Below are 26,905 nucleotides of genomic sequence, written 5' to 3'. Positions count from 1 at the left end.
TGCGTTTTGCAGGTCACCCAGCAAGTGCATAAGTGTAATCATTACTCACTGACACATTTTAAAAGATCCACAAGTGGAGCTAATTATTTCACTTGTGATTCTGTGAGGAGACCTGGAAAACATGCACTGTTTGGGGTCCTGAGGACCGAGTTTGAGAACCTGTGTGTTAAGCTATCCACACACTATATAATTATTGGGCCGATTTGCGAATAATCGGCCCGATTTATTGTAGCGTTCCCGCTAGGCTGTTTTAGCAGGGTGCGTGCCCTGCCCTCCTTCTGGAGGGCAAAAAGCACCCTGCCCTCCAGAAGGAGGGCAAAAAGCACCCTGCCCTCACAGGCTGCGGGTGCAGTCTTCACCCGCGGGACGCAGTGTCCCGCGGGTGGAGAAATGTGCGGTGACCCGGTCACCGCCGGAGAATAGACGCCGGGCGCATGCGCCCGGCATCTGTTCTCCCTGTCTGCAGCGCTTGGGGGCTGCCCGGTATGTCCGTAAGTGCCGGGCATGCCCCCAAGTATGATGAAAAAGGGGACGCGTCTTATAGACACGCCCCCTTTTATGGCCACGCCCCCTTTTCGCCCGCGCGCACAAAGTTGCCCTCTCTAGCTCCGGCACCCTGCCTGCCGCCGGAGCTAGAGTGAACACTATATTGTATATGAACGTTTGTTTCAGTGTTTCACCAAAACGGTTAGAAAACATCCACAAACACATTCCTTCAATTATCTGATCTGTCGGTCAAGAACTAAAATCTCAGCCTCAAATTCTCAATATGGAGCAGTGTGTGTGCATTCTCCATCATCTGCCAATATTTCATATGTTCTCCTGTCACTATGTCATCATCCTTGTGGGCGGACATATGCAAAATCAATGTGTTGTGGTGACAAATCGCTAGCTTCTATGGGAATATTGCATAATGTGTAGCACAGATATTGGGGTTTCAATTTTCCCAAAAATCGTCCTGATCAAAAAAATCTGACAGTGTGTAGCTAGCTTAAAGGGGCCTATCCATTAGGCGACCTGAAAAACTGAAAGTCCAGCGTTCAGTCCTTCAGGTCGCTGGGTACGGTGCCCGCACTGAATGGCGTTCACTGAATGTCATTCAGTGCAGGAGACCGACCTCCTATGTGCCGATCCTGATGATCGTCATCAGGTTGACGGACATGTTTCACAGATTATCGGCGTCGGCAAGGACCCAGCGTGCACGCGCATCGCTGGTCCTTGCCGGCTAGCCATTAGATGACTTTCTGAACACTGCAACCAGGAGGTGTTGGTCGCATAGTTCAGAAAGTTGTCTAATGCAGAGGTTCTCAAACTCGGTCCTCAGGACCCCACACAGGTCACCTAGCAGCTGCACAGGTGTATTCATTACTTACTGAAACATTTTAAAAGTTTCACTGGTGGCGCTAATTATTTCACTTTGATTCTTTAACCACTTAATTGACGAATTCTTTTTCCAAAAACCGCTCCAAAATTGTCGGTTTCTTTTATGATTGAATTAGGTCACGAACATAATTTTAAACTTATCCATCACTATTTTATTTGAAAAAAATATTTTTTTAAAAACACAGTATACCATAAAAATAGCAATTTTTATATTATACTGTAGTGATGGCCATTGACGGCTGTACCATCGATGGTTCAACCATCGTTAGAGGCCATCAATTGTTTTGCGATTGGTTGAGGAGATCTGTGTACACCACAACTGCCGATGTTTCCTAAACATCGATTGAGGTTTGCCATCGATGGTGCAACATTGATGGCCACAAGCAATGGCAAACCACTTGTTTTCAGTCAGACCATCGATGGGTTGCAAACCATCGATGGCCAGTTGCCATCCCTAATCAGAGGCTCTGCGATAACCATCGATTGATATATATATATATATATATATATATATATATCGATCGAACATATATATATATATATATATATAACAATCCTGGTAAGGCAGCACTCATGGGTTTTGTAAAAAGAGGGTCAAAGACACTGGGTCTTAGTCCTGGACTAAGACCCAGTGTCTTTTACCCTCTTTTTACAAAACCCATGAGTGCCGCCTTACCAGGATTGTTTTCATTAAGGACACGTGAGTGGCCCCAGGAGGGCACCGGGGTACCTATTGTTTATTAACACATTGTGGAGTGCCGGCATCATCAATATATATATATATATATATATATATATATATGTATATATATACACACACACATATATATATATATATATATATATATACATACATATATACATACATATATATTTACACATACGTATATATATATTTTATAATTATTCAAAATTATTTATTGCCCGATCACTGTGGCCAACAGTGATCGGGCACATGGGGACGGGGAGTTTGAGAACCTGTGTTCTAATGGATAGGCCCCTTAACTCTGTGAGGAGACCTGGAAAACATGCACTGTTTGGGGTCCCGAGGATCGAGTTTGAGAACCACTGTTTTAAGGAAATCTTCTTTATTGCTAGCATGGGTAGCTTATATGTGAATACTTCAAACTGCCCAGAATGTTTATGTTCAGCAGAGTCACCGTTCTAACGTTTCTGCATGTTCTTAGGGGTAAATAAGGTGAATAAATAGGCCCCTAAATAATTTGTATTCTAAACTAATGAAGATGGTGATAGTGATGAATTTATACAGAGCTAATCAAAAATTATTCCCATACCACTGACATCAAATCAAGACGCCTCCGGCTCCCACTAGTGTGAATAATTTGTTTATATTATCGTCTGTGTTCTTCCATGCTACTGAAATCATTTCATAAACCAGTACGACAACACACAAATGTGACATATAGCATCCCACCAGATATCTAATACCTCTTTTACACCAAAAACCCAGGTCCGACCTGGGTTTTCAGAGATGGTTCCAACCCAGGTCAGACACCATTTACACAGCACCATCGATCTGGGTTATTCCCAGGTCAGCCCACTAAACCTGTGTCTGCCCTTGTGAGGTCATAAAAAGTGGGAGGTGACTGCTCCACAGCCACCAATCAGCTAATTTTAGGCATGACCCAGGTCAGATAACCCAGGTTGCACCGTTTACACTGCACCATTACTCAGGTCCATCCTGGGTCCGACCCTGCTAGCTACCTGGGTTGGATTGCCGGGTCACTTGACCCGGGTTATTTATTAGGAACCCTTTTATACTCCTTTTCCGCCTAAATTCCGGGTCTGACCCGGAGTTGGAACAGGGTTGGATTGCTGGGTCACTCGACTCGAAAATCCAACCCTGTCCCCTTTTACACCAAGCAGCTACCTGGGTTAACCCAGCAATAACCCGGGTTTTAGTGAGACAGACAATAAATATATTCATACAGTGCTATGTTTAGTATTGTCAAAAGGTTGTTGTGATGGGCTCGATTCTATTCTGCGCAAAGTGAATAGTGCCGGGAGTCAGCTCCCGGAGCTATTCAATACACCGCGCTGCTAAGCCCGACTAAGGATTTCTTCTTGCACCCCTCCGGGGATGCGAGCAGAAATCCGACAAAAGTTCACGTGCGAGGCTGTTTTCTGCCCTTCGCGCCTGAAAAACAGCATCACGCCGGGAAGTTAGGTCGGGGAATGCCTGTTCTCGCGCCTTAAACAGGGTGTTTAGTCGCAAGAACGGGCATTCTCCAACTAAACACTGCGCAAAATTGAATAGCTCCGGGAGCTATCTCCCGGAGCTATTTACATTGCGGGCAATTGAATCGAGCCCATGACTGCCATACTGACTGGTAAGGAAGTGACCTTATTAGGTATGCAAAGAAAAAGTCATAATGTTACCATAATGTCATGATGTCGATATGGTTAAACTCTCGACAACTAACATGTCAACATGGGCCAAATGTCGACATTAGCATTTGACATTGTGGACAACTCGGATAACTGTACATAGCATTTCGACATAATGTAGGCAACATACTGTATGTTGACATTTTGATTGCCAACATAACGTATGTATCCAACTTTATTATGGATAGTACTATATATGGAATGACAGCTCTCTACTCTTACAGTTTACAGCTCCAACATGTTTAAATGGCCAAAGCAGATCCTAGGTTTGGCACCAATACCCGCACTGACACACACACACACTGCAATATGTCACAGGGACAAAACAATCCGCCTTACCCGCAGCCTCAGAGGGAGCACAGGAGCGGACACAGTGACACAGGCAGTCTACTCTCCCAGTTTCCGTGTCGTCGGGCTGCAGTCACGAGTGGGAGGGTGACGTCACGCCCACTGCTGCTACTCTGTGCTTATCACTATCTCCCACTTACAGCCAGTACAGTACAGTACAGTACACCCAGTGACCACAAACAACAATTCGCAGTGTGATGTGACAGTGTGTGTGCTTGGTTTACACAGCAAACTATCGGGCTCTGTATGAAAATGTCTCCGTCATTGTGCGATGATAATCAGGCAGTCAGACATATTTGCAAAGACCACTGCAGTGTCTTTGTATAGGCCTACCACTGACAAAATGGCTCCAGATACGATGACAGATTCATAATCTTGTACCTGGCTCGTCCCAGCGTCACGGGATGTATATGAAAGCGAAACACACGTTATTATTGGTCACTAGCTGGGGTTGGGGGGCGTCATTGCAGTAATAATATAGCATAATGAATCAATAATGATGAGAAATATATTATAAAGTCGTGTGTGTGCACTGAATGCTCTGAGATTAGACTGTCTCTGTATAACGGTCCGATCCGGTGTTCACCTAATCCTATGGAAGCAACACACATCAAAGTGATTGGATAATTAGATATCCTGTCTGTTATTTAAGCGCTGGAAGAGGGGTGTTCTGTTTAGTGGGCTGGTGGGTGAGAATAATGTCTAGAAAGAAAGCAGCAAAGAAAAAGGACACCAGGTCAGGCTTAGCATAGATTGCTGTTTCTTCTTACAGGGACTTTGGATCTTGTTTTTTTTTCCCCTTTCTTTCCCTATATATTTGAGTTTAATCCATCATATGTATTAAGTATTTGTTGGGGATCGATTAAAGTTAGGTGTGAGTTAAATCAAATTAACTGAGGTACTAATGAAGTCACCTGTGGTCAAGCATAAATATTCTTAAAACCTGGGTGACTTGAAGATAGTGTGTGTGTGGGAACCTCCTGCTGGGATCAGTATGAAATACCACCGGCCCTCTGGCTGGCAGTTTGAGTCCAGGCAGTGGGAGGCTGACGGAAGCAGAGTTCCCGGCAGCGGAAGCCCGACAGCGCTGGAAATCCCAACCGTCCCTAAGGTAAGTAAAAACTAACCCTCCTTGGGGGTCCCTAACCCTAATCCCCCCTCTATGTAAGAAAAACCCAGAAATTAACAGAATTAGGGGCCTACGTATCAAAGCTGGGAGAGTGATAACATTGTAACCAATAAATTGGCAACCAATCTGCTCCTTTCATTTTTTTTTAAACAGCCTGCAAAAATGTAAATTGGAAGCTGATTGGCTAGTACTTTATCTCTCACAATTTTTTATCTCTCTCCCAGCTTTGATACATAGGCCCCATAGTGTGGTGCTTGCAGCTGGGCCTTTAGTTTGGAAAATGCCCGCTACCGCGACTAAAACACCCAGTTTAAGGTGCAGTAGCTAGCATTTTCCGACTTAAGTGGTTCTAGTTGGCCTTAGCGCAGTAAATTGACTCCTTCCTGGGGCTATTCAGCATTGCATTGAATTGCCCCTTAAATTAGGGCAATAGGATGTATACTGCATTCCTAATCTGCCCAGATGAGGGTGGTTTAATGAAAGGGGGGTTTTATCAAGATTACTTTTTATGGTGGAGTTTTAGTTTCCAAAATGCAGAAAAAAAAATGGATCTATTGAAGGTGAAACAACCAACTGATGGTGTCTGTCTGTCTCCCCCTCCCTCCCCCCCTTGAGTATAAGGATTTTAGAGACTGCACCCCTAGGTTTAAAGTTTATTAAATTAAGTAAATTGTGCTAAGCTGTCACCCTCTGGTTCAGTTATGTGGTAGTGGCCAGGATTGCACTTCTATTTGTCCACATACAGTAGTTTGTGATAGGCAAAACCAGTGCTGGTGGCTGCCAATCACATTGACCATAAATAATTTGACCTAGTCCTGGTTCACTAACCTGTGGCACCCCTGATGTGTCAGAAAATCAGTTTTAACCATACTATGAATTCTCTTGGCCCTCATAAGTATATTGTGCCGCCTCCTTATATTTTGACTGGCAAGATCAGGGGTTCTTAACCCTCAAGTTTTCCCAACAGATCATGTTTTGAGTATTTCTGTCTGGAAGCAGGTGAGATAGTTGGTGACCCAGCAAAATAGATTATATGGGAGATATATCAAACCTTGGAAAGAGATAACGTACCAAACAATCAACTCCTAACTCCAAACACAGCCTGTAAAATGTAAGCTAGAAGCTGATTGGCTAGTATTTGATCTCTCTCGATTTTCTCTCCCCATGGTTTGATCCATCTCCAAAGCCCCTATATCACCTGTGTACAATTAAAGAAATTCACAAAACATGGCTTGTGGTGATATTTGAGGACTAGGGGTGAGCGGCTCTGGGCTAGATAGCTTTTCCGGCTGTTTCTCTGCCAGCAGTTTGAGCATCACCCTTCAAACCACTAAAGAGCAAATCCAGTGGTTTACAGGAGAAAACTGTTGGCAATGTACAGCAGATAACCCTTGCCTGGTGTGGTCATGTCAGATGTGACCAGGCCAGGCTGAGCTTCCCCCTTGACATGGTGCATCTGATGTGAACAATCAAAAACAAACTCTTGGTTCCTCTGCACCCAGGACTTCATCCTCAGTGTGTCCTGATTTCTGCTGGCAACAGTGATCGGGCAGCCCGGGGGCACAGTCACTCAGCCATGATTAGAATACCGCACTCCTGCCACGTCCAGGGGGTTGTGTTGAGATGAAATTGCTCCCTGTGAAACCGGGACAGTTCGCTAGTGAGATATAGATATATACAGCCATGGCCAAAAGTTTTGAGAATGACACAAGTATTGGTTTTCACAGTTTGCTGCTGCTTCAGTGTTTTTAAACCTTTTTGTCAGATGTTACTATGGTATACTGAAGTAACATTACAAGCATTTCATAAGTGTTAAAGGCTTTTATTGACTATACATTTTTATACAAAGTCAATATTCGCAGTGTTGACCCTTCTTTTTCAAGACCTCTGCAATTTGCCCTGGTATGCTGTCAATCAACTTCTGGGCCAAATACTGACTGATGGCCACCTATTATTGCCAAATCAATGCTTGGAGTTTGTCAGAATTTGTGGGTTTTTGTTTGTCCACCCGTCTCTTGATTGACCACAAGTTCTCAATGGGATTAAGGTCTGGGGAGTTTCCTGGCCATGGAATCAAAATTTTGATGTTTTGTTACCCGAGCCACTTAGTTATCACTTTTGCCTTATGGCAAGGTGCTCCATCATGCTGGAAAAGGCTTTGTTCATCACCACACTGTTCTTGGATGGTTGGGAGAAGTTGCTCTTGGAGGATGTTTTGGTACCAATCCTCCTTCCTTTTTTTTTTTTTTTTTTTTTTTTTTTTTTTTCATGGCTGTGTTCTTAGGCAAAATTGGGAGTGAGCACACTCCCTTGGCTGAGAGGCAACCACATACATGAATGGTCTCCGGATGCTTTACTGTTGGCATGACACAGGACTGATGGTAGTGCTCACCTTTCCTTCTCCGGACAAGCATTTTTCCAGGTGTCCCAAACAATCTGAAAGGGGATTCATCAGAGAAAATAACTTTACTCCAGACCTCAGCAGTCCAATCCCTGTACCTTTTGCAGAATATCAGTTTGTCCCAGATTTTTTCTTTTCTTGGAGAGAAGTGGCTTCTTTGCTGCCCTTCTAGACACCAGGCCATCCTTAGTCTTCGCCCTTTGTCAAGCCAACAGTAAAGCATGGCCACGGCCATTTTTCCGGCGTTTTGTGCAGTGAGGAAATCGCTGGGAAAATGGCGTCCGCACCATATCCCTGGCAATCTGTGCATGCGCAGTAGACTCTGGGCACACTCTAGGAGAGAGGTGGGGGCCCTGGATGGGGAATGCACATGGGCCCCCTCCTCAAGACGCCCCTGCTTTACATCGCATTACTACCATATCGGCATGCCAGGTTTGACAAACTACTGTCCCCTTGTCATTGTTAAAATTGTCAATGTCCATAAGCTTGAAGCATATCCAAAGCAATTGTGTTTTGTTAAAAAAAAAAAAAAAAAGTCCCACAAATAAATACTATGTGGTTTATGCGTAGAGCGGCATTAAAAATATATATATATTATACACACACACACTAATTTCTATCTCTATTTTGGCACTGACCATATGTAGTAATTTTGCTGCCTACTGTTTTTTAAACTAGAAACCTACCGCATTAATTTAGGGGACTTTTTTTTTTTTTTTTTATTATTTACAATATGGTGCTGACATCAGTACCCAAAACCCAGTTTCCCAACTGGAAGACCCCCTGACCCAGTAGTATTTTTATTTATTTGGTCCGTCCTCTATGCATGTGGGACTTATCATCCATGGTTTAGGTGTATATGCAGAGAAGTCCCACTCATCCACAGGGGTTAATCCATCAGAATGTTGTGTTCGTAAACATATCAAATCTGATTGTATTGCATAAGTATCAGGGGCTAGAGTGGATTCTGATCCTACAACAAATATTACAGGTTGAGTCTCCCATTTCCAAATCTTCTGAAATACAGATTTTCTCTTTTGGCATGACTGAGATAATGAAACCTTAGATTTTTGATGTCTAAGGCACAAATTATTAAAGATATTGTATAAACTTACCTTCAGGCTGTGTATAGAGTGTATATGAAACATAAATTAATTTAATTTCTGTACACAAACTTTGTTTGAGCCACAAAATTATTGAAAATATAGTATAAAATTACCTGCAGGCTGTGTATAAGGTGTATATAACACATAAATGCATTCTGTGTGTATATTTGGGTCCCATTCCCAAGATTATTCATTATAAAATACAAATATTCCAAAATACGGAATATTCCGTTATCCAAAATTCCCCTGGTCTCAAGCATTTTGGATATGGGAGACTCAACCTGTACCTTAATTGCAATATCCAGATAATGGCGAATATTTATAAAAGAAAGTGTTCTTGTGATCTCCAAAAAATCACTTCTATAAATGTTTAGAGGGTTCTGATTATTGTGAGTCTAACCTGGCTTGGCTATCCTAACTTGTGTTTTCATTCGTAGGGAGAATATGCCTGACATATTCGTACAACTTCGCAACATAAGTGCCAAATGTTTAGAAATCAGTCTTCCCAGTACACATGGAGGCCTTGAAAATGCCTCTAAAGCCAGCACAGATCTGGAATCCTGCATGCAGATAATCCAGTAAGCAATATTGCAAGTTTGTAGATGTCTAATACCCCTTTCACACTGATTCCCCGGCTCCAACCCATGTCCGACCGGGGATACTGAACACATGTTGAAGATGGGGCTTCAGATGACGCTGTTCAGACTGCCTGTTGGACCAGAGTTATTCCTGGGACGTCGCCATTCACACAGGGCGCTTGGAGATGTCATCACCAAGCGCTCCTGAGCCAGCCAATCAGCAGCCTTTTAGGCATGACCCAGGTCATACCTTTCACATTGCTGCCTATCCAGGACAGACACAGGAATAACCCTGCTAGCGCCCTAGGTTACGGACCCAGGATGAACGACCCGGATTGCCCCAGCAATAACTGGTTCTCCACTCTGTGCAATACCCCTTTTCTACCAAAAATCTGGGACCTACCTGGGTTTTCGGACATGGTTCCAACCCAGGTCAGACCTTGTTTACACTACACCTTAAAATCTGGTTTATTCCCAGGTTAGCCCTGTTCACACTGAATGTGGGTCTTCCTTGCTAAACTTGTGAGGTCATAAAAAGTGGGAGGTGACTGCTCCACAACCATGAATTGGCTCATTCTAGACATGACCCAGGTCTGATAACCCAGGTCACGCCGTTTACACTGCACCATTACCCGGGTCCAACCCTTGTAGCTACCTGGGTTGGATTCCCAGGTCACTTGACCCGGGTTATTTTTAGGGACCCTTTTCCTCTGAGCTGTGACCCGGGTAGACCCGGCAATAACTCTGGTTATTGCTGCAGTATAAAAGGGGTATAAATGTCAGATTTTTGAGTTGGTAATGCTTGATCCATACAAGTTGTCTGTTCATAGCTTAGCACATGTGCTCTGTGTCTTGTTTTGCAGAGACAGAGGTTTTGAGACATTGGTATGTCTAAAAAAAAAAAAAAATGGTGTGGATGCCTTGACTTATTTGATCAGCTTTATCGGCACATTGTGCCCACAGTCCCAGCAGGCAAGGTGTTCTAATGAAAATATAATTTCTACTTCAGGGTCCATAGGGTATCCACAGGATACCTTGGGGTATAGGTGTGACGTCAGTCGCAGGGCACCAAAGAGTTAAGCTTTCAGCCTCCCAGGATGCACTAGGTCCCCCTCCTATACCCCGCCCCCGAGCCAAGGCACCTCAGTTTAGTTTGGTGCCCGGCCGGAGTCGGGTGCACCTGTTGGAGTGGGGGCTAGAAGAGCCCCTGAAGCTTATTCTTCATGCAGCTGTGGCTGCACAACTGGATGAACAGCATGGACAGTCAGTCCTGACGTCCATGCTGTCTTCCCTACACCCCGCCGGTACCAGAACGCCGGTACTGATCCGGGGATGCTGGTGGGCGTCTGGGGTCACAGCTAGCGGTGACCCCAGATGCTCCGGACCATGGCCGGATTCAAGGGGGACAGAGGTAAGCAGCGGGGTCCCGCGGTGGGTCCCCGCTGATCACATGGTCCTAAGTCCCCAGGCAGGGGGCTCCCTGGGGACTGGCTGCAGCGTGGAGCCAGGCGACCAACCTGCGCTTCCACTACCCCCTGGGACAGCGGACCGCAGCAGAGCGGTAGCGCTGCGGCGTCCCAGGGATTAAATGCATGCCAGGGGAGCGCGCCTTCCCTGTCTCACAGCCGGCGCCTCCCCCGCTGCACACAGCCCTCTCTGCATGCTGCCGACTGGTCCTGTGGCAGCGCTCCTCCCCCAGGCCAGCCTCCTCTCTGCTCCTCGGCGGCCATCTTCTCCAGAACGCATGGTGAACGCTGCTGGAAGCGCTGGACGGAAGCATCGTGGTCTGGGTCCCCCCCGCATACCTCTCCTCCGCTGTGGTCAGGTCTGTGTATGCAGCGCTGTGTCCTACCAGGCCCTGTGTCTGTGTAGTTGAGTGATCAGCGCTGTTAGTGCAGGAATTGTTATTTTTCTGCATTGTATGTGACTGTGCTAGCGCTGCTGCCTGTAATCTTTTCTTCTCTAAACTGTCAGCTTTATTACTGTCCCTGTTCTTTCTGCTAAAGCCCTTGCGGTGCGGTGCTGCAGGGTGGTCTCTCGCCTATTTAATACTTAATTGGTGAGAGAGGTCACATACGTGGTGCCATCATGTCTGAAAGTGATTTTCCCCTCCGGCTACAGTGTACCACGTGCAAAGTACCGTTAGCGGAGGGGGAGGGTAGCGCGGAGGGCCTTTGCCGGCAGTGTTTGTCCATGGCGCGGTCTATTACGGTTACAGCACCGGTACAGGAGCCGCCCTGGGCTTGTTTCGCTCAGGCGTTAACAGCTTTAGTGGGCCAGTTAGCTCCGCAGCCCGCGTTTACTCCGATGGGTTTGTCCCAGCAGTCTGTGGTGTCGTCACCCATGCAGGGGTTCCCACGACAATTGGTGGTACCCCACAGTCTCCCTATTTCCCCGCTCCCGGGTTCTCAGGAGCCAGCGTGGGTTAACTCCCTGACGAGTTCTGTACAGCACTTGTCGGATGTGTTGCAAGGGGAGTCTGTGCTGCGGTCTCATAAAAGGCCGGTGGCGTCTCTGTCCGCTCCTTATGAGGATGACGAAGGGACGTCTGATGATGGGGAGATTCTAGATCCTTACGATCAGGAACCTCTCCATACTAAGGACGCTGATGCTAAGTCCAAAGTATATATTCCTGGACTTATTCGGGCGGTCCGCACAGCCTTGGTGATTGAGGACGAAGTTCCCCCAGCGGCTAAATCTAAGTATGCCTTTTTCAAAGATGTGAAGGGCGATGCCACAGTCTTTCCTCTTTCGGGTCAGTTGGTGGACCATTTAGAGGAGGCGTGGAAACAACCTGGCAAAAGATACCAGCCGCAGAGACGCCTGGCGGTGGCTTATCCGTTCGCGGATAATTATTTTGCGAAGTGGGAATCCCCTCCACAGGTGGATTCTCACGTGACCCGTCTTGTCCGTAGTGCCACATTGCCGATGCCATCCATGTCCTCCCTTAAGGATGCTACGGACCGCAAGGTAGAAATCTGCCTGAAGTCCGCTTATTCCCTTGCAGGGGGGGCAGCACGGCCGGCTATGGCCATTTGCTGGGTTGCCAGAGCGATGGAGCGCTGGGCGGATTCATTAGAGGCTTCTTTTGAATCCGACTGTCCGGCCGATCAGGTGGAGTTGATTGGCAATCTCCGTGATTCGGCCACCTACATCAACGAGGCGGCTCTAGACATTAGTACTCTGGTGTCTAGAATTTCTTCAGCAGCGGTAGCTGCTCGTCGCACCTTGTGGCTGCGATCCTGGAAGGCGGACGCAGATTCCAAGAAAGGTCTGGAAGCGTTGCCGTTTACCGGAGAAGTTCTCTTCGGTCCGGATCTGGATAAGATTGTGGCCACGCTGGCGGCAGCCAAATCTGCCTGTCTCCCGTCGGCCGCTGCTCCTTCTGGTTCGGGACCATCGTCCTTTCGGTCATCTAGGGCCCAGGGCAGGCCCAAACCACAGTCGTTTCCTCGACAGGCTGGCCCTAAGAAATCGGTCAAGCCCCGGAAGCAGGCATGGAGTACCAGACGTCCGGCCCCCAAGCCAGATGACAAGCCTGCGGCCTGACGGTCCGGGCCTCCCTTTGGGGGATCCCAGGGTGGGAGGCCGCCTGCTACAGTTTGCCCAGTGTTGGTCGACCACTACGACAGACACTTGGGTTCTGGAGGTGGTTTCCCACGGATACGCCCTCTCCTTCCGGCACAGACCCCCGGCTCGCTTCTTCACCACGGGTCTCCCATCAGACCGGAACAAGGCTACGGAGCTGCGGAAGGTATTGCACACTATGCTCCAGGCTGGAGTTATAGTGGCGGTTCCATTCTCCCAGAGGGGCCAGGGTTTCTATTCAAATCTATTTTTGGTACAGAAACCCAATGGGTCATATCGTCCGATTCTCAACCTCAAAGCACTCAACAAGTCTTTGCGGGTCCCGAAGTTTCGGATGGAGACCCTACGGTCCATCATTCTGGCGCTGGAACCTGGGGACTACTTGGTGTCATTGGACATACAGGATGCTTACCTGCATGTCCCTATTCTTTGGCGCCATCAACAGTTCCTCAGGTTTGCAATCAGCAGCGACCACTTCCAGTTTCGGGCGTTACCTTTTGGCCTGGCAACAGCACCACGTGTTTTCACCAAGGTGATGGCGGTCATGGCGGCTTCTCTGCGGCTGCAGGGAGTCCGCATGTTGCCGTATTTGGACGACCTGTTATTGGTGGCAGGATCTCCAGAGCTCCTGTTACGCCACTTGGACCTGACCATTGCACTGCTGCAACGGCACGGCTGGCTAATCAACTGGCAGAAGTCCACTCTAATCCCGTCTCGGAGGATTCTGCATCTTGGAGCCTTATTGGACTCGGGACAGCAAAGGATCTTCGTGACGGAGGACAAGATCTCTGCTTTACAGTCAAGGGTGCGCAGTTGTCTGCACAGCCGCCGGGTGTCCTTACACTCGGCGATGAGGTTACTGGGCTCCATGGTGTCGGTGTTCGACATGGTGGAATACGCCCAGTTTCACTCCAGACATCTGCAGCACCTGATCCTGTCCAAGTGGAACGGGCTGACTCAGTCTCTGAAGTCCCAGACGATTGTGCTCACCCAGGAGGTTCGCCTGTCCCTTACGTGGTGGTTACAGACGACCCACCTCAACAAGGGACGTCCGTTCTGGGTTCCAAATTGGGTCCTGTTGACAACGGACGCCAGTCTTCGGGGCTGGGGAGCAGTTTCGGGTCCACACTTGTTCCAGGGCAGGTGGACGCCGACAGAAGCGGAGCTTCCAATAAATTTCTTGGAACTCCGTGCGGTCTTCAATGCTCTCCAGCAGGCACAGCGGTTTCTCCAGGGTCGCCCGGTGCAGGTCCAGTCGGACAACGCTACCACCGTGGCCTACATAAACAGGCAGGGAGGAACTCGCAGTCGGGCGGCTCTCGTAGAGGTCTCTCGGATCCTGGTTTGGGCGGAGCGCAATCTTCCGGCCATATCAGCGGTCTTCATCCCGGGAGTGCTCAATTGGGAGGCGGACTTTCTAAGTCGCCAGGACGTTCATCCGGGGGAATGGTCCCTGCACCCGGACGTTTTTCAACTACTGGTGGACAGGTGGGGTCTTCCAGAAATCGACCTCATGGCGTCCCGGCACAACAACAAGTTGCCGGTGTACGGGTCTCGCACAAGAGACGAAGGGGCGTCTCTGGTGGATGCTCTGTCCGTCCGGTGGACGTTCCGGTTCGCATACCTGTTCCCTCCGGTCTCCCTTCTTCCACGGGTAATCCGGAAATTCAAACAGGAAGGAGGGACGCTCCTGTTGATAGCTCCCGCGTGGCCCAGACGGCACTGGTTCTCAGACCTTCAGGGTCTGTCCGTGGACATTCCTCTGCGGTTGCCGCTACGACCGGACCTTCTGTCTCAGGGTCCTTGCCTTCACCCGGACCTGACTCTGCTGTCTTTGACGGCGTGGCTGTTGAGACGGCCATGCTGAGGTCCCGGGGGTTTTCCAGCTCTGTGGTGCGTACCATGTTACGAGCTCGGAAACCGTCTTCCGCGAGGATATACCATCGCGTGTGGCATACGTTCTTCCAGTGGTGTCGACCGAGAGGTTATGCACCGCGGGAGTTTCATCTGTCTCGGATTCTCGCCTTCCTGCAAGCGGGACTAGATCATGGGCTTCGCCTTGCTTCTTTGAAGGTACAGGTTTCGGCCCTATCTGTCTGGTTTCACCGTAGGATTGCTACAATCCCGGATGTGCGCACCTTTATGCAGGGTGTTCTCCGCATTCAGCCGCCCTTTGTTCCACCTGTGGCGCCTTGGGATTTGGCTGTGGTCCTGAGGGCTCTCCAAGGACCGCCGTTTGAACCACTGGGCTCAGTGGATCTTAAATGGCTAACAGCTAAGACTGTTTTCCTTCTGGCCATTGCTTCGGCCAGACGTGTTTCTGAGTTAGGGGCTCTTTCTTGTAGACCCCCTTTCTTGGTTTTTTATGGGAACAGGGCAGTGCTCCGCACTCGGCCCGAGTTTCTTCCCAAAGTTGTTTCCCAGTTTCATATTAACGAGGAAATAGTTGTTCCGGCCTTTAACTCACCGGGTCTTTCCGTGGGTGAGGCCTCTTTGGATGTTGTGCGGGCCTTAAGGACTTATGTTGACCGCACTTCTTCGTTTAGGAAGTCGGACGCTTTGTTTGTCCTCTTTGGCTTCCGTAAAAAGGGTTGGCCTGCTTCAAAGCAAACTTTGGCAGCCTGGATCCGTATGGCTATTTCTGAAGCTTATCTTCATGAAGGCCTACCGGTCCCTCCTTCTCTGAAGGCTCATTCCACTAGGTCTGTGGGTCCTTCGTGGGCAGCTCGACGTGGTGCCTCGGCAGTTCAGATCTGCAAGGCTGCTACGTGGTCTTCTGTCCATACCTTCGTGAGGTATTACAGGTTTGACACCTTCGCCTCTCAGGATGCTTCCTTCGGGCGGCGGATTCTCCTTTCTGCACAGGAGCGTCCCCACCCTTAAAGGATACTGCTTTGGGACATCCCCAAGGTATCCTGTGGATACCCTATGGACCCTGAAGTAGAAAATATGAGATATGGTAAGAACTTACCCTTGTTATCTCTATTTCTACGAAGTCCATAGGGTTCCACAGGACTCCCGCCCTGTCGCACCTGTGCTGCAGATGGGCTTTGCTCTGGTCACCGGTTTTCCGTCTCCCTCTGGTGAGAATGTGATTCTTGTATGTGTCCAGATCTTTGTTCTCTCTCTTCCTTCTCCTCCTCCGGCCTATGGCTTGGTAACTAACTGAGGTGCCTTGGCTCGGGGGCGGGGTATAGGAGGGGGACCTAGTGCATCCTGGGAGGCTGAAAGCTTAACTCTTTGGTGCCCTGCGACTGACGTCACACCTATACCCCAAGGTATCCTGTGGAACCCTATGGACTTCGTAGAAATAGAGATAACAAGGGTAAGTTCTTACCATATCTCATATTTTTCAAGTAGATGGTGGTTTGAAAAGATCATCATAAATACAATTATGGGGTGAATCACCATAGCTGCACAAACTTTTCATTCTCTACAAAACCAACAATTTTGTTGAATATTAAATCCCAAAATGTCATACCTGTACGTATTTTACCCCCTTGGCTGTAATTTTTAAAGCAGTCTTACAAATCAGACTTGGCTAAATATCATCTCATAATCATGAGTTGTGTGAAAATTTTGCTTTTACTGGAAGTTTTAAAAAATTTATATAAATATAATTCTTAAAACAAAGATTTTAATTGTTAAAAAGAACAATGTATTTACTACTAAGGGCTTCTATTCATTATGTTTATGACTGCTTTTTAGGAGCAACGAGGTGAGCACCTTCTGCGGGAGCAAACACCATCTGAAAATGGCGACTGCTCCCGCAGATAAGCTCTGATAAAATATTATTTTGTCGGAGCTTGATGAATACTAGTGTATGGGGACAGCGGGCCACATCGGGAGAGAAAGGTAAGTAGGTGAGAGCTGTGATATCTCCTGCATTAATTTTTTGATGAATGGCCCCAAAACTTAATTTCTACAAAAGCAGGTGGAAATGTTAATTTTCACCTGCTTTTGTACAAATTAAGTGATAATGAATAGACCCCTTAAAGAGAACTTGCTACTGGCACACACTGAAGACCTCCCTGTGAGCTGGGTCAGAAATATAGATTAGCGTTTCACTAGTCACCAGTGACCTCACTGGGCTTGTTTATCAGAGCATTGATCAGACGAGATTCAGTAGCACCTTCAATGCCTTTTTATTTTATTTTTTCTTGCAGGTCTCAAAATCAAATCAGTCAGCAGCTAATGGACATGAGGACTGATCTCTCAATACGTTCGTATTCCACAATGTTGTGCAAAAAATATAACTTTGGTGTTTTTAGTAAATGCATAGATCATAGTGCACTCTTTCATATGCCTTTGAGGTAGGACGTTGGCTTTGTCATAACATAGGGTCATAGTTGACTGTCATTTACCAGAATGTAATTACAAATGTGTTTAATATAAGTGATATACTTTGATATTTATGAACTACAGTATTGGAATTTTAAAAATGCAAGTTCAAATGCCAGTGGAAACACAACTTGTTTTGACAGATGTGGAAATTCTTAATTACACACTCTCCTGTAATTTCCTTGTAGATTGCAGAAGTTGAGGGAGTGTTCCCGAGATATTGGGCAACGCTCCTGCTTCTCCTGTGAAGTGGGTAGGTGGTATGAAGACCCGTTATAGAGGGTGGGGCTGTGATTTTGCAGTCCCATGTTCCTGGTAGGCTATTGGGTGGGAATTGCTGGGCAGAATTCAGAAAGAAAGGTAACATCAGTACCTCATGAATTGTGTATGGTTTGCATTTTCAGGCCCATTTTTGGGTGTTGTAATAGTGTTTAAAACTGCTAGTACAATGCAGGAAATTACCCTAATGTTCAGAGGTTTTGGATTGATCATGTTAAAATAATTAGTGAATTGGATGAATCACCTTGTGTTGAATGGAGTTTCTTCTGCAGGGCCTATAGGAGGTCCACAGATACCATGGGGAAATGTGGTTGGAGTGATCCAGGCACCAAACAGTAAAGCTTTCAGCTCCCAGGATGCCTCGGGTCCACCTACATATACCCCGCCCCTAGCCACAGGCATTTAGTTGTTTGGTGTGGCAGGATCAGTTGCACCTTCCTAACAGGGGGACTGCTTAGCAGTCCCAAGGGTTTTTTTCTTTTTTAGAGCAAGAAGTAATAGCCGTCCTAATGGACGCTGCAGCTCAATCTACCTCCGCCTGCGCGTCAACACCAGTAACTGGACTGGTGATCTTGGCGGGCACCAGCAGAGTTTGGATAGCGGCAATGCTGGGACCCAGGACTGCGGCTGGGTACACTGAGATGCAGGTAAGGCATTCGCAGGAAACTGCGTGTGGCAGTCTGTACCTCCGGCGGTGGAGACCCGCCGGAGTTTTCTGTAGTGGGGCAACCAGTGTGTCCGCTCACCCACAAAGACCACCAGGGTATAATTGTCTGGCGCCGGGGTAGGTAGTAGCTACGGGCCAGTGCACCCGGGGGTTATTACAGCATAGGGGAGGCAGCCCCTCCCCCAGCCCAGACTGCGATCCATCCAATGTTTTCCCGTGTGGGTTGCTCCTCCTCTGTATATGAGATGCCCAGCGACCACTTGTCAGTGCTCTGCTGAAGCTGCTGGTCTCAGGAGGTTTTGGGTCTAGTCTCCCTGTATATGGATTCTGGACTCCTGGCTTCTATAGCATCGGCAGCTTCGGTTGTTGCTCGTAGAGCCCTTTGGTTAAGGTCCTGGAAAGCGGAAGCGGGATCCAAGAAGTCTCTGGAATCCCTACCTTTTTATGGAAACATACTTTTGGAGCAGAATCTGATAAGATAGTAGCTACTCTGGCAGCCTCAAGATCTGCAGGTCTGCCATCAACTGCTGCATCAAAGCCTAAGCAGTCCTCTTTTCGGTCCTTTTGCCCTCAGGGAAGAGCAAAAGCACAGCCTTTCTCCAGACCATCTAGTTCTCGCAGGACCACCAAGCCACAAACTAAGGACTTGGCCGGTCAGACATCCAGCTTCCAAGCCAGATGACAAACCCTCCGCCTATTGGGGCGGGCCTCATGGGGCATCTACAATTAGTGTTATCTAAAACAACAAGGAGTGCAGATAATCATTTGATTCAAAATGTAATATCCATTTTTTTTATATACAGTATATATTTAAAAAATGATATTAAAAATGATCTATATTTGTACATTACACCGCATATTCATTTTATCAATAAAATTACCAAGCAAAAAAAAAAATCAAAAGTCCACCTTTAATAAAATCATATGCAGCTGATTTACACCTGCAATGTCTCTCAACAGTTTTGCATTTTGTCTCCAATACAATTGCCAGGTATTTTTAACTTGTCTCCCTTTCTTAGTGCATCCCACGGATCATATTAGCCCACCCAGTTATGCGGTGTAAGTAGGGTTATCAGTTCCAAGAGGAGTATACCTTTGAGTTCTTACCGCACAAGGGATTCAGGCCTAGGTCTTTTGTAGCGGGCAACCGATAGCACATGGTGCCGTCACTTCGCTGATGGGGGGGAGTGCACAGGGTAGAAGAGACCTCAGGCTGGTTTAGTAGTGTACTGAGCGATCAGAGTCCTCCGGCTGGTAGACAAATCCGGCAGATATAAAGTCCTTACAGAGCAGGTGGAGTATCCCTATTCCTTTTATGCATTTCCCCGCTATTAAGGGTAGCGGTTTCCTCAGAAGGTGAAAAAGGCATCGTGGGGGATCCCAGGGTGGGAGGCCGACTTCTTAATTTTGCAGACTCCTGGGTCTGAAGTGATCTCTCGGGTATGCATCCTCCCCACAAGGTGTTTTTTTTTTTTTATTTTTTGGTACGACTAATTTTAAGGTTAAGTCAGTTAACTGGTACAGGGTCAAATTGCAGTATTTGACATAGTTACTGTTGAAATGTGGCTATATATAGAAGAGACCACAGTATTACCTCCATGACACCTCAGTACATGTTGTGATAGCGCCTGTTCAGTGGTTCATTCCTTCGCCTGGAGTTCTTACCGGCTTCCCTTACAGGAGATGCTGCAAACGACTTACCTTATGGGGGTGGACCGTTGGGCATTGATCTGATAGGGTGCCCGCTGGTCAGTTCAGTGTTGCTGCGGGTTGCCTTGTGGGGGGCTTGCCCCTGAGGTTCTTTTCCTTCCTCTCCCGATGCTGGGCTAGCTGCTGGATGTTCGACTGTTGCTGAGTGCGCTGCAGCAGTCTTTCACCGACTTCAAGATTTGGCGCCCAGCGGCTTCAGTCACGTGGCACGGGGGCTTGTTAGCTGGAGGTATCCGAAAGATCTCTACTCTGCCGCTTGTTAAAACTTTTTTTTTTTTTTTTCACGTTCAGCCACTTTTTGTCCCACCGGTGGCACCGTGGGATTTGTCTTTGGTTTTCAAGGGGCTACAGGCTCCCCCCGCTTGAACCTCTGGACTCAGTAGATTTGAAGTGGTTGACTGCAAACACTTTCACCTCGCTGTCTCCTACAGAGTCTCTGATTTGGCAGCGCTCTTGTCTCTCCCCCTTTTTTGATTTTTCACCAGGATGGAACTGTCCTCCGTACACAAGCGGGTTACCTTCTTAAGGTAGTATCCCATTTTCATGTGATTCCAGTCTTCAGACCTTTCTGTAGGTGAAGCCCCCTGATGTGGTTCGTGCTCTACGTATCTATGTGGATCGTACACTCTTTTAGAAAATCAGACCCTGTTTTTGTATTGTATGGTTTTCACAAGCGATGCTGGCCAACTAACAAACTCTGGCTCGATGGCTGCACATGACTGTCTCTCAGGCTTACACGCAGGCTGATCTCCCTGTTCCAAACACGGCAATAGCACATTATACTCTGTCTGTGGTGCTTCTGCTGAACAATTGTGCAAGGTGGCCAAGTGGTCTTCTGTCCACACTTTTCTTAGGTTCTACGCCTTGACACCTTTGCCTCTCGGAAGCTTCCTTTGGGCGGCGGATTCTCCTTTCCGCTCAGGAGCATTCCCACCCTTAAGGTAACTGCTTTAGGACGTCCCCCATGCTATCCCTATGGACCCTGAAAAAGAAAATTAAGAGTTACGGTAAACTTACCTCAACTTTTTCTTCAAGCTCCACAGGGCACCCACCCTGGCACACTTGGCTTCATTGGGTAATTTTTCTGTCACGGATTCCCTCATCTTCTGTGAGTTTCTGGTGTACATTGTCCTTCAATCTCCTCTTTCCTTCTCCTTCCTTGGGCTAGTTTACAAAACTGAATGCCTGTGGCCAGGAGCGGGGTATATGTGGAGGAGGACCCCAGGCATCCTGGGAGCTGAAAGCTTAACTGTTTGGTGCCTGGATCACTCCAACCACATTTTCTTCAAGGTCCATAGGGATACCATGAAGAAAAGAGTTAACAAAGGTAAGTCTACCATTAACCATTAACCATTAAAGTCTACCATGCTAGTCTATGCAAAGGGGGGAGCATATTGGACTGTAGGATAGCGGATCACTACTAGTGGGGATCGCTGACTGTCGTCTGATCGTGCATCGCATTGCTGGGTGCACATCTCACTGTGTATGAGGCCCTTCAGGAATTGTAATAGTATGGAGAAAAATATTAAGCTCTTTTGGTGATGGGGGTTTTTATCACAATTTCCTGGCATTGGTGCTTGTCACATTCCAATGTTCATATCATGGATATGATTTATATATTTATTTTTTCTATGCGGTACCCACAGAAAGTATACCTTGGTATATTTGTAAATGCAAAGTCTTCTGAAAAATCTTCTTACTCATTCAAAAAAATTTTTTTTTATTGAAATTTGAAGAAAGGGAACCAAAAGCAAGTTGGTTTGGTTTTGTTTTTCACCGTACTATAAGCACCACAAAGAATTACTTTGGAAAGATGGATTATTGGCAAAACATGAAGCACAAATAGTAAAAAGTGGGTTTCTGTGTGTAGGTTTTGAAGGAAAAAAAAATCTGTACTTAAATTAAAAGAAGCCTTTTTTCAATTACTTTATTTTTTTTTTATTTTTATTCTTGCTGTCTGTTTAAACGCTTCCTATGTGTAGGAAAAATACAGTAGCCCAACAAGGCCTACCATTTTAAAACCTAGACAACCGACTACATTAAATGAGGGACCACCCCTTCTTTTATTTTTATTTATATTTTTTTGGGGCACAAGAAGTGGGAGATCCACCCCCAGTCTGTGGATTATTATTATTATATTTTGTGTGTACGGTTTCAGTTATTACCTATGACAATTAAGGGGGCACATCGTTTGAAAGAGTGGACTCTCCTTTTTCAGGAGTGTGTGTGTGTCTCAGATGAGGCGCAATATGCCCTTCCCCCTATTTATTGAAAACAATATTTCCGTAGCACAGGGTTATATTATCTGGCCACTATAGCTTGGAGTGGGCTATATAATTTGAAATGGCGTACTCCACTTTCAAATATGGATCCCCACAAAGTTGTGGGGCTGAGGGAACATAGTGCCCCCCCATACATTTTCCGTAGCGCAGTGTAACATTGTCCAGTGATAAACAGACAAGAAGTGCTAAGGCGATCTATTATTTGAAAGGGATGATGCCCCTCTTTCTATAATGGGTGCCCCTTATTTCATGGGGTTTTGCCTGGTGATCACACTGAAATCTCTATATGGGTGCACATAGGGCCTGATATGTAAATTTTCACAAAGCCAATATTTACGCAGATCGAGCAATTGTGCATGTTTGAAAAGCTGCACGCGCATCGACTATTGCATTGCAAATACACTGATACAGAGGAACCACTCGCTAAGTGAGTGACAGGCAGTCAGTGTGTGGAGGTGGTTAGAAAAACACAGGTGTTGAACAATTTAAACACCGTTTTATTGATGTGTATAAATTAGCCATTTGCAATCTCCTTCACAGCATGAGAGCTCTTTGTGTGAAAAATATGGCCCTGGGTGCTCCCATCTCTCTAGGTCAGGGATGGGGAACCTGCTGCCCGGGGGTCATATAAGGCCCTTGGAATCATTTGGTCTGGTCCTCAGCTTTTTTTCTGCTGGCCTCATCTGGCTAGCAGGGTGCCTAGAATGGCACCCTGCAGCCAGAATCTATGCAGCAGTGCTGCCTGGAGCGTCCTTAGGATGCTTCAGACGGTCACAACACTGCCCTTACAGCTCCTACTGTAATCACTGGTGATTGTGTCCCCGCCACTAATGTCCAGTGGGGGTGGTAGTTAACTGGCTGGCATTCCAGTTGTATTGCCGACAGCACGTCAAGCAGAGAAATCTGACACTATCGTAATGTTCATTCAATTATTTGTACTGTGTCAACATTAGATGTTTTACCATCATGTTTAAAGTTATAATGCTGACTTGGTAAACCATGCTTAAAATAACATTACTACTGCATTCTCTGCTGCAACATTATGCCATCGTCAATGTGATTGACATGCGGAATGCTGACAAATCATATTGAACCCATCAAGTGAATATGATGTATTTTCTTGTAAAACCAGCAGTGGCCAGTGGGTGGAGCTACAACTCTAGCGTTATGTCTAGGACAATTTGCATTACTATCTTCAGCTACACTGATCAAAAGTATAACACTGATCTATATCATAACCCCCACGGTATGGAGACAGTTTATTTCATTCTGATATTTATTCCTGTATAAGATTGTTTCTCTTTTTTTATATTGTTGTTTTAGGAGGCCTTTCCAAAGAAGATTTGAATGGGTCTTTAAATGAAAAGTACGGATTTCTTTTTATTCTAATAGTGTGTACAGTTTTTTGTATTTTCCTTTATATTTTGATGGGTCATCCCAACACTGAGCTGGCCACCTTGAGGGTTTATAAATCAGCTGGCAATAAGGAAAAGCAAGCGTTATTTTATTTAAGGTAAAATTCTGCTCCTCTTGCACGCTATCCACCTCGTGCAGCTCTCATGTCTACATTAGGCTGGGAGTGTGGTGCTGCACTGTGATGGTCACCACACTACCAGTATTTCACTGACCCAGGAGAGCAGCGTACCCTGCAGTGCAAAAACAAAAGTCCCCTCCTATGCCTGCCTTCTCCCCCCCCACCCTGCTTAGCTCCACAGAAGGTAAAATGTAGGAATGGGAGGGGTTTGAAGCACCTGAAGAGGTGAGGTGTCTAATACCCTTCAGTTGTCTTTTGGAGGAATTACTTCTGTTTTTTTGGCCCAGTCATAATCCATCCTATGTCTCTAGACTGAACATCGCTGGCACACATTTAGAGGATGAAAGGAGCTCTGTGAGAACTAAAGAACGTGTTCTCCTGAGGTAAGCCACCGCTTAGGAATGGCAAATAAAATACAAAACCAAACATTTAGAAGCACCCAAAATTTATTTACTTCCAGACAGGAGACTTTTTTTGATATTTCTGGTTTCACTCTCTGCATTTACAATACACGCGTGTGGATGGGAAGCTGTTGTGTCCATTGTTCGGTGAATGCACTCTGGCGACTGAGTTTACATCCAGAGATCAGGGCTGCTTTTAGAGCTGTAGCTAGAACTCATACATTTGCCTGTTTGCATATGCCCAGAGTATGAGAGCATGTAAATGCGGCTATGCAACTGTACAAAAACTGGGCTCATTGATCCTTGCGGCTGAATATGTGGAACAAGGGTGTGGAGAGGCGATTTCATGTAGGCAAAGCTCAGAGTGTTCATGCATCTTTAGCACCTGCTATAGGGAGGTGCAGATTACTTTTTGGGGAAAATTGCCGTGTACATGGTCTATGCAGGGGCGTCTGTAACTTGGGTCTATATAATGTTCTGAAATACAGTGCTTGCACCCCTCCCGCTCCTGTATCTTACTCCCTCTTTGCTTAAATCTCCCTTGGGCCATTTCACACACAACAGATTGTCCATCCGGCAAACAAATTTTATTTATTTTTTATTTTTTCCGTTGTTTAATTTCAGTGGAAGTTACAAATGCATTCGGGCTTTCACACTGCATTAACACAGCACGGTCACCGTGATAATAGCTGACTAGGACGGCTGCCGTGCCATCTCCAGAACTTGATGCCTCACCTAACTTTATGCATGCTGTCACACACAGATTTGAGACGTCCCGTGGCCTTGTAGTCAATGCTTGTTTCATTCGAATAAAATCCATTGCATGTGAAAGGAAGTCATCAGTTTGTCCGTTTTTGTTTTTTTTCTGGCCGGATGACAGTTGTGTGAAACTAGCCATTGTCTATTTCCTGTAGGAGAGCAAAACAATGATCCCTGGGGCCATTTTAATTTTGGTTTATCCCCCCCTACAGCAGGGGTTACCAAACTTTGTCCTCAAGGTTCCCTAATGGTCCAGGTTTTAAGGAGAACCATGCTTTGGCACAGTTGACTTAATTAGTACCCCAGTCTTTTTTATTTATTTTATTTATTTTTAAGCCGTCTGTGCTCAACCATGGATATCCTTAAAACCTGGACCATTAGGGTCCCTTGAGGAAGAGTTTGGGAGCCTCTGCCCTATGCTATGCCAACTTTGTGCGTAATATAATTGTCATTTCACTAAGACAGAGGTTCCCAAACACTGTACTCAAGGCTCCCCAACAGTTCAGGCTTTAGAGCTATACGTGGTTGAGCACAGGTGGTTAAATCAAATTGACTAAGGTACGAATTAAGTCACCTGTGCTCAACCATGGATATCTCTAAAACCTGAACTGATGGGGAGCCTTGAGGACTGCGTTTGGGAACCTCTGCACTAAGATCTGCAAAAAAATGTTTAAATGGAGGCCACAAAATGATGATGCAACCTTTTTATAATCAAATGTCTATGTACACATCTATTTTTTTTGGGACTGTTATTACACCAAATAACTGATTCTTAGTGCTTGATCTGTGTTTAGGATGCAGACTTTTAACCTCTTGGTGGATGGCCTACAAAAAAGTGAGCCCCGGTGCCAGTAAGTGGATCATGGATTATACTGTTTATATACATATGACTCCATTCTATGTACGTGACTGCAGTGTTAACAATGGCCATTCTGGCAAAGTGGAATGGAGTGCTCTATTCATTCTTGAAGATGAGGTCTCCCATGCTGACATCATGCCTGGGGAGTCCCTCCTAATGTGGTGGGATGCCTTACTTGGGTGGTTTTACTTTTACCTTGCTAAACATAACATTACTGCTTTAAATTATCTGCTACAGGTGTGTCCCATATATCTTTCCTCCAGGGCAGCCATCAAATTGTGGTGCCCAGGACTTACAAAATAGGCAGGGCCCCAACTAATTACCCCTCCTAGTGTTTTTGCAACTCAAACCCCACAGTGTCTCTCCAGACAGTCCCCGCATTCAGCCCTTACAGCCCACAGACACTTTCCTTCTGTGTCTTCTGGCTGCTTCTCTTCACACAGCGGCTGGTTTCTCTGTCGGTGTTGCGGCATATGTGCGCCTTGTTACAATAAAGTAATTTTTTTTGTTATTGCACCAGGCAGCCACAACTTCCTTCTCCCCCCATTACCATACCCACAAGGTAGAACTGTGCAAGTCCACAATCTCTCATTATTCCATTTTTTTTTTTTTTTTTTAAGTGAACTTGGGCCCTCATTCAGAGCCGTACGCTCTGAGCAGAGCGCACGCTCTGAATGAGGGCCGCCCTCCATAAAAATGGAGCGTCCTCCTGGACGCTCATATAGCTGTGGGTCACCACCCACAGCCTATACAACTCTTTGATCAGACACAACGAGCGAAGGACTTTCCTTCGCTCGTCTCGTCTGGCGCATGTGCACGACGGAGCTCCCTCCGTCATGCGCATGCTCAGTGCAGACCATCGACCCACTTGCGAGCGGACAAGCGCTTGCGAGTGGGTCTGAATCAGGGCCTTGGTCCCTGGAAATAGTTATTAGTATAAGTCATGATGGCCAAAGCTTTGAAGTAGTGGGATTTCTGGCAGCCATGGTGCTGAGAGCTATAACTTTAGAGTGATATCAGCTAAGCCTAGGTGGGGAGACATTGCTTTCATCTGAACAGAAATACTAACGCCAATATCTTCGTAATAATCTCTCGGCCTGTATAACCATAGCCATATATCCGTGTATAGCT

The 26,905-nt window shown here is 46.5% G+C and overlaps 2 protein-coding genes across 6 annotated transcripts in view; one reads left to right on the top strand and one right to left on the bottom strand.

The window, feature by feature from the left end:
• The window catches only part of LGALS8 (galectin 8), a 54,753-nt gene extending 50,401 nt beyond the window's left edge, over nt 1-4,352 (bottom strand). For both annotated transcript variants that reach the window (XM_088477428.1, XM_088477429.1), the window contains exon 1: nt 4,132-4,352. The gene's annotated coding sequence lies outside the window, so the exon portion shown is untranslated. The remainder of the gene's footprint in view (nt 1-4,131) is intronic.
• Nucleotides 4,353-4,711: 359 nt separating this feature from the next.
• LOC148518667 (centromere protein H-like) overlaps nt 4,712-26,905 on the top strand; it is a 34,917-nt gene continuing 12,723 nt past the window's right edge. The window contains exons 1-6 of one of the 4 annotated variants that reach the window (XM_088477654.1): nt 4,728-4,876; nt 9,214-9,354; nt 17,109-17,164; nt 23,545-23,587; nt 24,067-24,138; nt 25,710-25,766. In XM_088477654.1, the coding sequence (XP_088333780.1) occupies nt 4,839-4,876; nt 9,214-9,354; nt 17,109-17,164; nt 23,545-23,587; nt 24,067-24,138; nt 25,710-25,766 (407 nt within the window). In that variant the 5' untranslated portion in view covers nt 4,728-4,838. Of the gene's footprint in view, nt 4,877-5,097; nt 5,252-9,213; nt 9,355-17,108; nt 17,165-23,544; nt 23,588-24,066; nt 24,139-25,709; nt 25,767-26,905 lie in introns of those variants that run through there. The other 3 variants (XM_088477655.1, XM_088477656.1, XM_088477657.1) reach the window with 3 other exon arrangements.

This window comes from Taudactylus pleione, unplaced genomic scaffold, assembly GCF_031769625.1.
Source record: "Taudactylus pleione unplaced genomic scaffold, aTauple2 ptg000201l, whole genome shotgun sequence".
NCBI lineage: Eukaryota > Metazoa > Chordata > Amphibia > Anura > Myobatrachidae > Taudactylus > Taudactylus pleione.
The sequence above is the reverse complement of the archived record's forward strand: the minus strand, read 5'-3'. Positions and strand labels throughout refer to the sequence as shown.